Raw genomic sequence first — 13,298 nt, 5'->3', positions numbered from 1 at the left:
GGAATGTAGGAGATAGCTCAGAGTAGTTTGCATTAAAGAATCAGAGATATGCTTACTGGGTCTGGATCTAGAAATTAGCTTGGCAGCATGCATAATGATTAATGAAGGAGTACGATGGTAGGAAGCAAACTGTCCGGTTCAGATTTGGCATTGCTTTGCTCTCGACAGACTTTTGTTAGATCTGGACCCAACCCAATTGAAGCTCTAAACCTTGTTAGATCTCCTTCTCTTGCACGTCTCTTCAGAAAAATTTAAGGCACTTCATTAAGAGACGCATGTGGGGCTGAGCGTGCTACATACACAACTCAAATAGATCTCGGGTATACTAGTGTTTGGTTGGTTTGGATCAGGTCAGGTTAGGTCCGAAAAAAAAAAAAAAAAGGCCAAGAAAACAGCACAATCTTCGCTTGGGTCGCATTCAAGACTTTGATTGCAACTTAATTGGCTTGGATCTTGCAGAAGGAGAAAACCTTGCACACTACTGATACTTCTAGACGCTTGAAAGTGGCTTCCATGATTTTTATTTGCTTTCCTGCAACCAGACAAAATTAATCCTGCCATGCTTCTGCCATGAATCATATGTTCATCGTCTGCTGAGATATCCTTTGCATTTGGTTGAATAACTGCCCTATTTTGGAAAGATAAAATCTAATTTTTTTTCATCAACATTGTTTTGTTTTACATAACAGGCATGAGAAGCCCTCAGGAGAGAAAACAGCAGAAAGAAAAAAACAAAAGAATTGTTATAGACCTTGGAATGGTTTTGCTGTTGCTAGCTCTTATTTCATCGCTCTAAGTTCATCAGGTCCACAAGCCAAGTCATGGATATCAAGAGATTCTTGATCCAAACCTCTTTGATACATGGTTCCTTCACCTTAATCTCAGATTCGAAGTCATCTCATATAATCCATCAACACTCGAGAGGTCTTTATGACCATATCTCCATTGCCATCAGCATCGAGAACTTCACAGGAAAAATGAGATGGCTAAACCAACTCAGAACCAAGCTCTATAAACTCAGTATACTTTAGTTGATTCCAAAAACTTCAGTTATCGGTCCCTGACTGGTGATTGGAGAATTTGCTGGAGAGAAGAGATTCATATAGACTGAACTTCTGACATTTATTATCTGAAATACACAAGAAGCTAACTCAAATTTGCATCCTCTTTTCATTGGCTAATTGCCTAGCGGTAAGATGAGAATTCGAAGTACCTGTCTTGCAGCACCATAACTGCCCCTTTGCTTGCTTTTAGAGCTAGCACTGCCCAATCATTATGCAAGAAAAAACTTTGACATAGCGTGACATGCTGTCAGATGAAAGTATATTTGGACATAAAGCTGTAACAGTTATATACGGACCTGGGCTTTCTTTATCTTGTATTGAGAAGAAGTGTCGCACAAGCTACTATTACAACAATAACTCGTACTCCCTGTAATTGGAGGGGGAAACCAGTACAGTATTGGGATATCATGTTATTAGCCATACATGGCTAAAGATCACTAGTTCAGACTTAAAAAGAATGATGGGAGAATGCTAGTAATAAACTCAACAAGATTTCAGCTGAATTTACGTATACATCTACAAACTCAATGAAATTAATGATAAGAGCGATAGATTCTACTCCTAGATCCAAGATAAATAATGCAGTAGAAAGACTACATATAACATACAATATAAAATGACGTTGGACATCCTTGTTGGGGACTTCATGAAGGAATCTGCAAGCTGAATAATAATTAATAAGATGCATGAGAAAAAGTGTCCACTTCAAGATAGTGGACAAAGTGGCAATCAAGTTTAGTGAGCTCTGCTTGCTTGTGTGTGAGACATTATTATCATTATCAGTCATCTATGCTAACAAAAGGCATCAGAGCCATCTATTAGGTAACAGCAACTTGAAACTAATTTTAGCACTAGCAGAAAATGGCTAAAACATATCAAACATTTTGTGGAGCTAGAACCAGAAGAACAAAAGTGGAACGACATTCTAAAACAAAAGTGTCTCTCATAGGGGTTTGATGATGTATCACCGAAAAAAATAGGGGTTTGATGATGTTGGAACTAAAACAAAAAGGGTATGTGAAACAAGCCAAGATAATCAAGAAAAAATACCATGCTACAGCACATAATGTCCCAATAGACAGCAATAAAAAGATGCAATAACATATCTATGGGTTACAACTAACTGAAGCATTTGCATAGAGAGGTGGAGAGGCTATACTGAACTACTAGATGAGTTTACTAAAACCTATCTGAACCATTTGATGAAATGCAAACACCATTAAAATTGACGATGACTTATAGTGTAACAACAAATGTGATATTTCTTACAACTGCAAGTGATTGCTTCTTTGTGATCAACTAATATGTAAATGGTATGGGCAGAATGAATTATTTGCAAGAATAAATCACACAACACCCATATGAGATCAAACCATACATCAGAATATGATAAAGAAGAAAAAGTTACCTGTTCAATCAACATTCCATTAAAATTTGAATTGCTCACTTTGTTTTCATGGTTGAATTTTTCAGAACTACATGAAAACTTCTCGTTTCTAGTCACTTCAAGGTGCATCTTTTGCTGCAAATATTTTTTTTAAACATTAGCAATGTATCCTGATGTTAAGAGGATTAATGTAAAAACTAGCAGCTTGCATCCAAAAAACTATCAGATCTGAAATTTTAAAGTATAAAAGTGAAGTGAATTTATTCATACAGATATATATAGTTATCTGAAATTACAAGTGATGTGGCAGAAGAAACCATTTTTTTATTTATATGCAATAGATGAATTATAATTTTACTAGTTCACTTACATTCTCAGATATTTGCCATATAGGATGGGTATTTTAAGAAGGACATTCCAATGCACGAAGCTCCTGCTGCTGCAGAGTTTAGAGAGGGTCGAATGTACACAGCTTTGCCCCGGCATGCGAAGAGGCTGTTTCCGTATTTTGAACATGCGACACCTAGTTCACTATAGAGAAACGTTACCATTGCACCAAGGCTCGCCCTCTACCATATGAATCAAAGGTTAAGCAGTAATGGAGGCAATACCAACTACAATCAATGGACATGAATGTTTTGGGCTTGAATTATGGTAAAATCAGGAAGAATATGGTACAAATGAGTACATAAAAGAAACTCAAGAATATAAAGAAAGAGAAAACCACTTCAGAAAGTTTGAAAGAAATGACAAGCAAGGCTTTATTTCTGTTTAAAGGCAATATGACATGTGGGGAAGATTCAACAAGATTTAGATGGAAACTCACGATGAGAGATTTGAAGAAAGTTTTCTTGTCTAAAGACTTTGGTTGGATATAAAATATAAAAAAGCAATAAAGGATTCACAAAAACAACCTATATCAGCTTGCTATGTTTATATGTATTACCAGCATAATAATTATATAGAGGGGAAAAATCTTATGTTCCTTATGATACCATGTATGTAAAGTCCTTGCAACATTCGAGATCATTCCTTGATGGCTATCAAAGATTCTACTCATCTGAAATCCAATGATCATTCTCTAAGCAGCAGTTATCTAACACTGGTACAGATACATAATTTTAGCCAGGAAATATTTTCTTATAAGTTATTAGTCTAATAACATGCAACTAATGAATATTTCTTTGCAAAATTTTTGCAATCTGACTCAAACAGTAAAACCAAAAAGCATGAGAACAATCCTTATCCCAGCTCTAAAGGGGTCAGCTTTGTGGAAACTTCTTCACCATTCATTGCTATAAAGGATAACAGTGGAAGCTTCCACATCTATTTTATCTTTATTTACATATTGATATAGATAGGCAAACAGATAGAGTAATGCTGAATGTGTCTGTCGTATGTGGCATGCAGCATATGTGCACATGTGAAATAGTTTAGGTTGGGTTGCTGGGTCAAGTATAATCTGTTCTGTGCAGTAACAATTTCAGTTGTTTTAGTTGAGATAAAGTGATACAAATATTAGTTAGGTTTGAATTGGTTAAGTTGCTCGAGCCATTAGCAACCCCAAATATGAGCTCCCGACTCAACATGAATATTGTGTCAGGCCCATGTATGAGATAACCTCACTAAAGTAGCAACCCTACTGTAACCACCCAAATCTGATCAGTCACTTTTACCTCCAACTGGTACGCTCCTGCGCTTTCTCAGTAGCACTCTAAACAAACTTAGCCTCTTACTTTTCTCCAAATTTGAAAATGGTTGAAAACTAAAATAGCCATCTGAGTCATTTCATTTCATATAATGACGAGATTTCAAGGAGAGCTATTCATACAAGAAAAGGTACAGAACTTTGGGAGAAAGAAATATGGACCTTTTTATTAGCTTCCGTTGTGAACGGGTTTTTCTCTGAGGGTGGTGTTCCTAGGCATAAACTACAAGACTCGACAAGATTCATCAACTGTTTACTGCCAGTAGTAATGCACAAATGACGTGGCACCCAGACACCAACTTTTCCAAATAAACATTTTTCTCTATAAGAAGATAAGAGTTCCAGGAATTCTGAGTTTCTAGAAATAATTCGCTCCTCCACATGACTTCTATAGCATCTCCTGTCACTCTCATTTGTAAATGCATTGATAGCACTTCCCTGGTTGCATGTGCACAGACTAGAAGTATGTGCATCCAAACTATAAGCTTCCTTCAGAAAAATATTTACCTTTGGTTTTTCCTCAAATGCGCTAGACTTTCTATGCTTGGATATGATCAAAGGGCTTTTCCCAACTTTGCTAGCTAGAGAATCTTCTCTTTCAGAGATGTTTCTGACAGATCCACCCAGGCTGCCCGTCTGTTCAGTTTCACAAGGTTTCCGTCTGGTTCCCAAAGCCTTCAGTTTTTCACCATCATAAACTAAGGACCTTTCACCTGGAATTTTCTGTACAGTGCAGGCAATCAGACTATGACACTCATTTGGAAAAGAACCCATGTTTACTTTCTTCTCAATAGAAATGGGCTCTTTTCTCTTACTCATATGTTCCGCAGAGCCACCAAAGCTAACAACATTTTCAGTGTTGACAGATTCTGAAACAGTATCTATGTTCTTAGAATTATGTGACTGTGCAGTATGGAGAGATTCCAAAGAAGAGCTCCCATCATTTGCCACTCCAACAGACTTCTGTTTATCAGGTTTAAAGCTTTTGAAATTCTGGTTCGCTGCAAAGTTCCGAAAAGGTCTGTTCTTTCCAATCATTTCCTGCCTGGTAACATTATTAAAGTACTGCAGTCTTTCTTGTTTCTTTAAAAAGGGTGATTTGACAAACATCGGATTGCATTGTGAATCAATCTCAGAGAGCATCTCTGCAGAAAAGGACTTTGCCATGGTCTGGGGAAATTTTAACTTTCTTATAACACTTTCTTCTGAAGATGTCCTCTTCGTCGAACCTCCACTCTCGAGCTTGCTTGACTGTGATGCTGATCCTTGGCCAACATGATATCCTGTTCCCTGCATTTCATTCATATACTTGAGCATCTCTAACCGCAAACAGAACACATGCATACAAATCTGACAGACCCCACATCATATAAATAGTAAAATCGAAAAAATCACCTGAAATAGACTATTTTCGAAGGCACTTATTATTTTCCTAACACTGCTGCTTGAACCTCTCTCCAGCAAATTCTTCTTCTTGGGGCTACAGATGTGATCATCCAATTCAGCAGAAACAGAAATGCTGTCTGTAGTAACATTCCCTGATATTGGGGATCCTAAGCATCCTATATGAGGATCCAAACCTTCACATGAAGAAAATTGCCTTTCTATAATACCACCAGGAGCTGTTTGTGTCTTGTTTTTTTCTTCGTCTACTCCAGTAAAATCAGGGACATCCTGCACAAACAAGTGTTCGGAGTGTGGTTCAAGATCTTGCATACGTGGATTGCTCGATGGGTTTCTGCATTCATCTGTAATTAAGAGTTACCAAGTGCGTGTGTGTGTGTGTGTGTGTTCCGGGGGGGAGGGGGGGGGGGGAGGCGGGAAGGGGGGATGGGTGATTGTGGCAACATCCTCATATAATTAAAATCTGACAGCCACCTTTAGCATTGAAGAACTCAAATGCATAAACAAATGTTATGATGCTTATTGAAATGGAAAAACATATAGACACAAACACAACTGCACCCATGTGTATGTACTTCGACTCACATAAGCCTCATATCCTATGCATGACCAAATCTTTTTTGCTATTATAACCAGTTAAATCTTCATATACTGATTCTTCAAATGAGACAGTAAAGCTAAGGTTGCACTGAGAAAGAATCCTTAACTGGGTCTATTTGCTTTAACCGGCCGATCCCATCTCCTTCTGCATTAAGTTCTGTAATGCAATATGGTACCAAACTTTTAGTAATCTGCTTTCTAATACTAAGCAGCAGCAACTGTTTCAAATGAATTCATGGAATATCTGATAGGAGATCATTTGAATTTGTAATGTTACCAGAAACAGGACTTTCACAGCCACCCTTGAGTAGTTCCATGTGTTTCCTTTTTAGTGCGGAGTACCTCTAACAATTACAAAACATTCAATGTATATCCATCAAAGTAGACAACTTTTATGATTAAACTGGGTAAGATTGACAACTTTCATTAGAACTTAGAAGGAACACAAAATACCATTTCATGAATCCTTTGGCGTTCTTCTTCACTAAGTACGAACTGCAGCTTCATGTGGACACTTCCACCGCCCTCTAGGGGAAACACATCATCCCAAATTCCCTTCTCCACCACCAACCTGATTTTGAACTCTGTCAGGGGGAGAAAAAAGTTAAAAAAAAAAAAAAAAAACTCATCAGCAATAGTGACCGAAGATTTCGTTTATAGTTCATGATCCATTTGAGATAATGAAGACCTGTCCGGGATAACAAATTCCCCGCCATGTCGTGCAGCATCAAGATCAGATTCTCGCGCAGAGAAGTCACCGGGCTGCACCCACAAAGTCAGCACCAAGATAACTACAATTTTCTTTTACATGTCATCATTCATCGTCGTTTCTTTATGGCATCGCACAAGCCAGAAATTTGATCCACGGTGTTGATAGGATTGATGGATACAGTCATCATAAATGTCCAAAACTGATTTCATTGCACAGGCCTAGCTGATGATATTATATCAAGTCTATGCTAGGATAAAGCTGGATTCAATCCCCCCCAAGAAAAAAACCAACAACAACAACAACATAGACAGGATAAGTAAGAAGGGAAAGATCACTCACAATAAGAAGTGCCCTCTGCCCACGCTCTGGTACTCTCTCTTCCCCATCACAACTGCAGCAACCAAACAAAGATTAACAAGATACGCAGAGAACCGAACAAAGAAAAGGACATGATTGAGAGGAAACGGCGCACCCTTCAAAGAGACGAAGCTGGAATTGGCTTCCGATGGGCACGGCGCGGGAGGTGGAGGGAGGTCCACCAACTCCAGCACTGCAATCCGAGTCGAGCTTCGGGCTCAAGTCGTTTGTGGACTCGGTTTATATTATAAACGGCGAGATTAAGGGAGGTGGTTGGGTTCATACTGCTTACCAGAGACTTGGATGGTGCCCGGCATCGTTGGGTCTCGGCGAGGAGAGATGGAGCTCGGCGTCGCAGGCGAGGATCGCGGTCTGCCGGTGGTGGCCGTAAGGTTTTTGTTTGAAGATGGCCAAAATTGGAATCGTGGCGGATATTGGAGCGTGGATTTGTGGCCGAGCGTAATCAATGAGGGCCCGCTTGTTGCTGTTTTAACGTAGGCCGTGAGCTCATGAGCTCCCAAAATTTGTCCCCAGCATTGAGGGAGACGGCCAAAATTTTGGGCAGTCGGTGCAAAGGTAGAGAGCATTGGCTTATCCGGAGTTGGAGTTGCATGGGAGGAGGAACATCGAATTCCCTATTCCGATTCTGTGATCAGGATTTACTAAAAAGAACTTGAGATATTTTCTTTCAGGAGAAAAAGGGTGAGCCCATGAATTAGAACAAAAACTGGAGCTAGGAAGTGAATGAGCTATCCACAGAACCTTGTATACATGCAGCAATCTAGAACATCATCTAAAATGATTAGTCGTAAAGTATTATTTGGATATCTTAATTTTATACAAATACCTAAAATCTACCTACCAAATAATCAGTATAGGACTAAATACATGCCCGCACGGCTCTTCGCACTCTTTTTCCGTTTAAGCCCTAACGTCCTCGACAGGCTAAGAGTTTAAATCTAACCACAAGCACCACGATCGGTCTGTGGTCAGCCCTAAAAAATTCGTGCTGCAATATTTCCTAATCTACAAAAATTATGAGCTAGATTCGCTCTGATACTATTTGTTACAACCCAGCACCTCATTCATAAAGACTAGCCGGAAGATTTTTTTTTTGAATTCTTTAGTTCTATATAAACATTCAAAATCTGTTCAGCAAATAATATCCAATGTGAGAGTAAATAGAGTCCTCATAATACGACACGAATGCTCCCAACCACCACCACTAGGAGCAGGTGCCCTCTAGCGGGAAGAGGAGTGGTGAGAAATCTACAGTCAGAAAGATTTTACGGCAATTTTTCTTTCTTTAGTTACAATTTTACTGCAATTTTCTTTCTTTAGTTCTCCGTTCCCCACGGTGGATCAGAGCATGCCAAGAGAAAGCAAGCGCGATGACCATAAACGGGTCTTAAAGAAACTTCCCCTCACTTTTTTGAATCTAACGGCCTGAATATATAGAAAATGGTTTCTTTCTTGCATGATACTGAAAGCTGATGGCAAGGATTAAAGAAACACACTGCAGGGAGATCAACAACAAATAACACCTAAGATTCTAAGAAGGATCGGGAAATCCAACACCAAACAAGACGCACACAGTAAGTCCATGCTAGCTTACAGTGGCTCCTAGAAAGGTGATCTTGAGACAATAACACAGGAAACATGACAGCATCAAAGCAGCACTCAGCTTACAAAATTAGAAAGAAACAGAAAGAAAATCGGCAAACAGGTCAGATCAGACAAAATACGGATCATTTTCAATAAATGATAAATCTAAAATATGTCCACCTGAACTCAATATTTTTATTAAGCCAGTCAAAAATCCAAACTACTTAATCATTTTATTAGACAGATAACCTGATCTGATCTACAATGGGTTGAATCGATCAAGCATTGCCACCCCTAGACTACCTATGCACTGAAAAGTACAAATAAAAAAAATATATGACAGACTACAAAATAAACAATCTAAAATACAATAATGTTTCTAAGTGGGGAACAAAAACATCAGTGTACCTAAAAGGTTAACATCCCTTTCGCTGTCTCAAAATTTGAAGCACTGAAATGCTAGGATAATAAGTGCTGGTTGGCAACTGTTCTAAGATATATAGAAAGTAAGGGTAAACAAAATGTTCAGAACAATTGTTCATAATCCACCTCACTTTTCCCGCACTAAAAATGACAGGGAATCATTCTATCAAACTCCTCGTGCAGTATATCCCAAAAAGAAACCAGCCAACCAATAGTGATGAGAAAACAGCCATCCCAATAAGAAATGGCCAACCAGCCATCAAAATCCCAATGCATAACACTGAAACAAAGGGTAAGAACGACCGGACAACGGACTTGCCATCCACCCATTTTCCTCTCCACAGGATTAGAGAAGCCAAGGTAACCACGTTCCATCTCACACACCCATTATAAGCAAGCCTGTTCAGGCAGTTGGCCACAAACGAGTGGCAGTTGCAGGTGAAGAGGTTGTAGTACTTGTGCTGGAAATGCTGCATGCTTGAGTGCAATGCATCGTCCCATGAGATTGCTGTCCCACGTTCTGCATGCCTGTAATTCTGCTCGCATGTATGCCCCGCCAGATTGGGAGGAAAGCAGCACTGTCCAATGGTTCCAACAAAGATCAAAGGTTAGTTAGGGTCTCCTCGATTTTTCACATATATGTAAACATGAAACCTAAGTTCAACTTAATCAATTTATTGCTTTCTTCCTGCAGAAATCCAGTGGTGGGATATTGTAAAGCATGTCCATTAGATACAAATGCCCGCCAGTCTATGACTACTTGGGACAGGCTATAGCTAATAACTCAGATGTGCCAATTGTTCGTGCCACGGGCTGCAGCTTATCCAAGGAGCTTGAATCCATCAGTGCTCACAGAGATTAGCTGATTTATTTCGTTTGTCTTGCACCTTGTAAAACCACGGACTACAATGAACTGATATGCTACAGTGCCAGAAGAAAATATAGAATAAAGAGAATGAATTAAACTATAATTGACAGTTTGATTTAAAAGATTTTAGAGAAAAGATATTGACAACTTAATCTCATAACTTGTGATGATCCGTGAACACAAACAAGAAAAAAGAAAGAAAGGACTGTGAAACTTAGGGACTCTATTGTACCTGATTTCTGTCTAGTTGAAGATATCTGGCAACTGCTCCATATGCAAAATTATCTTCACTAACAAAGTTTGAACCAGCAAAATCCAGCACTGCCCCATCCTCCCGGCCAATTCCAACATGACCAATATATGGCGCCAACCACGAAACTATTGGAAGAGGAGTCCAGACGATGCAGCAAGGAAATCTTGCCCTCTTTGGGTCCACTTCACCCAGCGGCCACAGATCATGCAATCTTTGATTAGAACTAGCATCCTCACTGTCAACAGCAGCTTCAAGCTCCATCGGAACTGTTTTTGGAGACATGCAGCCTTCACTGGATTGTCGAAACATAGCCATATGGAGCTAAAACCCCATGCGACATTCAATCAACTCATGTTCTGCATCGGCATATGGAGAAGAATGCTTAATTTTTTCTTCAAACTGAGAATGGCACCTAAAAGAATTAAAAGAGCAAGTTGCACAACTACAAATAACTGATCGGTGAACATTTGAATTCCATGGGACTTTTTCATGCATTCCTGCTTTGTCTCAGATGACTTTTTTCGGAAGCATTTAACCTGTACAATAATTTAGCATAAATAAAATAGACTCAAAAACGACTTTTGATGGTGACAGAACATGAGAATGACATGCAAACTTTACATGTTCAAAATATTCTCTGACACAAAGTTTAAATATCAAATTTAAATTTTTCTTTCTTAACTAGCATCTAACTATATAATCAGTTACTTCTTGTCAAGTGCATAATGCAGCATATAATAGTGTGATCCCATATTCCCATTATCTGCTGTAACAGTTATAGTTTCCATTTTGCTATGTATTGCGGTCCTTTGTCAAAATGAATTCCAATTTATTTGGAACTGCAACCAAAAAAAAAAGGCAGATGATATTTGTTTTAGGCTCAGTTCAAAAAATCCTGTCAACTACCCTAAGGACTAAATCCTCAGCATATGCCTACAAGATCCATCCTCCTGACATGCAATCAAAGACATTCTCACATACTGAATTTGTCTATAATTCCGTAGCAACAATAAAGCTGAACTCAGACATTGTTCATGCTTACCATGGTCAACCACTGGCTAAATAAGAGTAAGCTTGCAGGGAGCACTATTTTCAACTTGGCAAGCAGGCTGCCCCAGGGCATGACAAGTATCTACATAATTTCACAATCAGGTATCAGATTCATTATTTGTCAAATGGACTACTTTAGATGCAACCAACCAAAGATTTTAAGCAGAGATAATGAATCGACGAGACATGACATGTATCGCCCATCCTGGCTATGTGGAAAAATCTAGCCATAGTTCAGAAAACCAGGCTATAGTTTAAAAATACGAAAAGCCACAGATTACTAACCAATAGTGTGTATCCTCGAGTCCAGTTAGTAAAGAATCCAATAGGAGATCCAGGGTATTCTTACAGGATTATGCTGAAAATCCTGTAGGATTCATGTATTGGACCGTCTATTTAAGCATATCCCTGTACGAACCAAATACCATCCAGCCCAAATATTCATAGATATTTTTTTTCCCTTCCGGCATCCCAAAGCCAAGGATTTGGACAGACTTTTAGAAAATGCAAGATAGATAGACCAACGGTTCCAATTCCTACGGGATTTTTCAGCAAACAGGTCCTAAAATTGTTTTCATATATCCAAAACATCTTCTCTAATCCAATACACTCGAGCGGCGCATTCCTTCTTGCCATTTTTTCTTTGTAGTCTTCGTAGAAATAAAAATCAAACCCTTGATGGACATGAATCCACTCATACTAATCACCTAAACCTATCAATTCTACTTCTCTCTCCATGCTAGTCGAATCCCCCAATCCACATGATCCAAACACCCTTTAACTCCTAGGGCATCGACAACACAAAAAAATAAACAGACAAAAGAACTTCACACCCAACACACACACACACAAGAAAGAACTTCCAAAGCTAACAAGAAGAAGATCGATCCGGAAGCATCAACATGAATCAAATTCAAAAGAGAAACACAGCACATGCGTACCAAATCTTAACCGAAGTTAAGGAGATTGGATAAGAGCTGACCTTTTTTCGGATCAAGAAGAAGAAGATTTTGAGTGCAGATTACGTCTCCTGTCTCTATTCTTGGACGAGGATAATGATTTAAACACCAACATCCGATCTGAGATAACGGAGCAAGTAGAGGTAGCGTATAGGCGAAGAAGACAGCGATAAAAAGTATCAGAGAGAGAGAGAGAGAGAGAGAGAGAGAGAGAGAGCGGCGGTGATAAAAGGAGATGTGGGGAAGGTGCATGAACCTGGACGGAGCAGACCTCCCCCCAAAGTTCAAAAAGCCGTAGTTTTTTTTTTTATATAGGTATAACTTCCCCATCAAGCGATTTTTTTTTTTTTTTTCAAAACCGCGTTTTATCTCCAACAACCCAAATTTGAGTACATTCTGCAAAGCAGCCAGTAGAAAACACATGCTAAATTCGTCCATATGACGTCTTCAAAACGACGTGCCATATATAAGGCGACCGGCGTCTTTCGATACATATGAATTCACGTCTATAAAAAGATGAATGGTATGGACGTTCCATTAAGTTTGCATCCTATGCAATGCACCACCGGAAAAAGTTTTCTATTTTCCATCTCTTTTGTTTACTTTTGCGCTTTTTTTTTTTTTTTTTGCTGGAAAAAAAGGGGTAGGGGGAGGAAGGGACAAGCCCATCCCCGCGTAGCAGCCCCCATTGGGCCCCCGTCCCGCCAGGAGAATGTTCGATGCGGGCAGAAATGGCCGTGTGTTGGGCACCCCGACCGGTTTTACTCATACCCTACCGGTTTTACTCATACCCTCCCCACCCGTGGGCCCGGCTCAGCTACTCCTCTGAGCTCTGGCTCGAGTCCCACGTGTGAGTACGTCACACCCGGCACCACCCCGGCTACTAGCGGTTCAAGAGCGGTCCTACA

General features: G+C 39.4%; 2 protein-coding genes across 30 annotated transcripts; both read right to left on the bottom strand.

Moving 5' to 3' along the window:
- Nucleotides 1–631: 631 nt before the first annotated feature.
- Nucleotides 632–7,945, bottom strand: LOC103712837 (uncharacterized). Of its 19 annotated transcripts, none has more exons than XR_015973030.2 (15): nucleotides 7,525–7,941; nucleotides 7,348–7,425; nucleotides 7,215–7,266; nucleotides 6,852–6,925; nucleotides 6,617–6,747; nucleotides 6,441–6,507; nucleotides 6,271–6,320; nucleotides 5,555–5,833; nucleotides 4,322–5,449; nucleotides 2,822–2,982; nucleotides 2,473–2,586; nucleotides 1,673–1,727; nucleotides 1,361–1,431; nucleotides 1,214–1,288; nucleotides 632–1,129 (listed from the first exon to the last, which is right to left on the bottom strand). XR_015973030.2 is itself a non-coding variant. In XM_008799484.6 (14 exons), exons 1-13 carry the CDS (start codon nucleotides 7,817–7,819, stop codon nucleotides 1,257–1,259), a joined length of 2,400 nt encoding a protein of 799 aa, XP_008797706.4. In that variant the 5' UTR covers nucleotides 7,820–7,943; the 3' UTR covers nucleotides 632–1,129; nucleotides 1,214–1,256. The 19 variants fall into 19 exon arrangements, 2 of the variants coding, with proteins under 2 accessions (XP_008797706.4, XP_088566595.2); XR_015973031.2 differs by having other exon boundaries at nucleotides 1,214–1,262; XR_015973022.2 differs by having other exon boundaries at nucleotides 1,214–1,262; nucleotides 2,822–2,974.
- A 1,067-nt stretch (nucleotides 7,946–9,012) lies between these two features.
- Nucleotides 9,013–12,669, bottom strand: RTE1 (protein REVERSION-TO-ETHYLENE SENSITIVITY-like protein (DUF778)). 11 transcript variants are annotated; one of them, XM_088710433.2, is made up of 5 exons: nucleotides 12,414–12,669; nucleotides 11,424–11,513; nucleotides 10,825–10,917; nucleotides 10,361–10,737; nucleotides 9,013–9,838 (listed from the first exon to the last, which is right to left on the bottom strand). In XM_088710433.2, the coding sequence occupies exons 4-5, from the start codon at nucleotides 10,694–10,696 to the stop codon at nucleotides 9,419–9,421; spliced, it is 756 nt and encodes a 251-aa protein (XP_088566559.2). In that variant the 5' UTR covers nucleotides 10,697–10,737; nucleotides 10,825–10,917; nucleotides 11,424–11,513; nucleotides 12,414–12,669; the 3' UTR covers nucleotides 9,013–9,418. The 11 variants fall into 11 exon arrangements, with proteins under 11 accessions (XP_088566559.2, XP_038981178.2, XP_008797714.2 ...); XM_039125250.3 differs by having other exon boundaries at nucleotides 10,835–10,917; XM_088710438.2 differs by having other exon boundaries at nucleotides 9,298–9,838; nucleotides 10,828–10,917; nucleotides 12,414–12,555.
- Nucleotides 12,670–13,298: the final 629 nt, after the last annotated feature.

This window comes from Phoenix dactylifera, chromosome 1 (assembly GCF_051530095.1).
Source record: "Phoenix dactylifera cultivar Ajwa chromosome 1, Ajwa_hap1_PhDact_Kaust_v1.1, whole genome shotgun sequence".
Classification (NCBI taxonomy): Eukaryota; Viridiplantae; Streptophyta; class Magnoliopsida; order Arecales; family Arecaceae; genus Phoenix; species Phoenix dactylifera.
This window is presented reverse-complemented; position numbering and strand designations above follow the sequence as displayed.

What these genes read in the sequence shown, in the direction of transcription:
- LOC103712837 (XM_008799484.6), bottom strand. Translation starts at nt 7,819, where the DNA reads ATGCTCTCTACCTTTGCACCGACTGCCCAAAATTTTGGCCGTCTCCCT. An exon ending in GGGCACCATCCAAGTCTCTG is followed by an intron (nt 7,426 to 7,524) that starts GTAAGCAGTATG and finishes CTCGGATTGCAG; the next exon opens with TGCTGGAGTTGGTGGACCTC. An exon ending in CAGCTTCGTCTCTTTGAAGG is followed by an intron (nt 7,267 to 7,347) that starts GTGCGCCGTTTC and finishes TGGTTGCTGCAG; the next exon opens with TTGTGATGGGGAAGAGAGAG.
- RTE1 (XM_008799492.6), bottom strand. Translation starts at nt 10,696, where the DNA reads ATGGCTATGTTTCGACAATCCAGTGAAGGCTGCATGTCTCCAAAAACA. An exon ending in TTCAACTAGACAGAAATCAG is followed by an intron (nt 9,839 to 10,360) that starts GTACAATAGAGT and finishes ACCATTGGACAG; the next exon opens with TGCTGCTTTCCTCCCAATCT.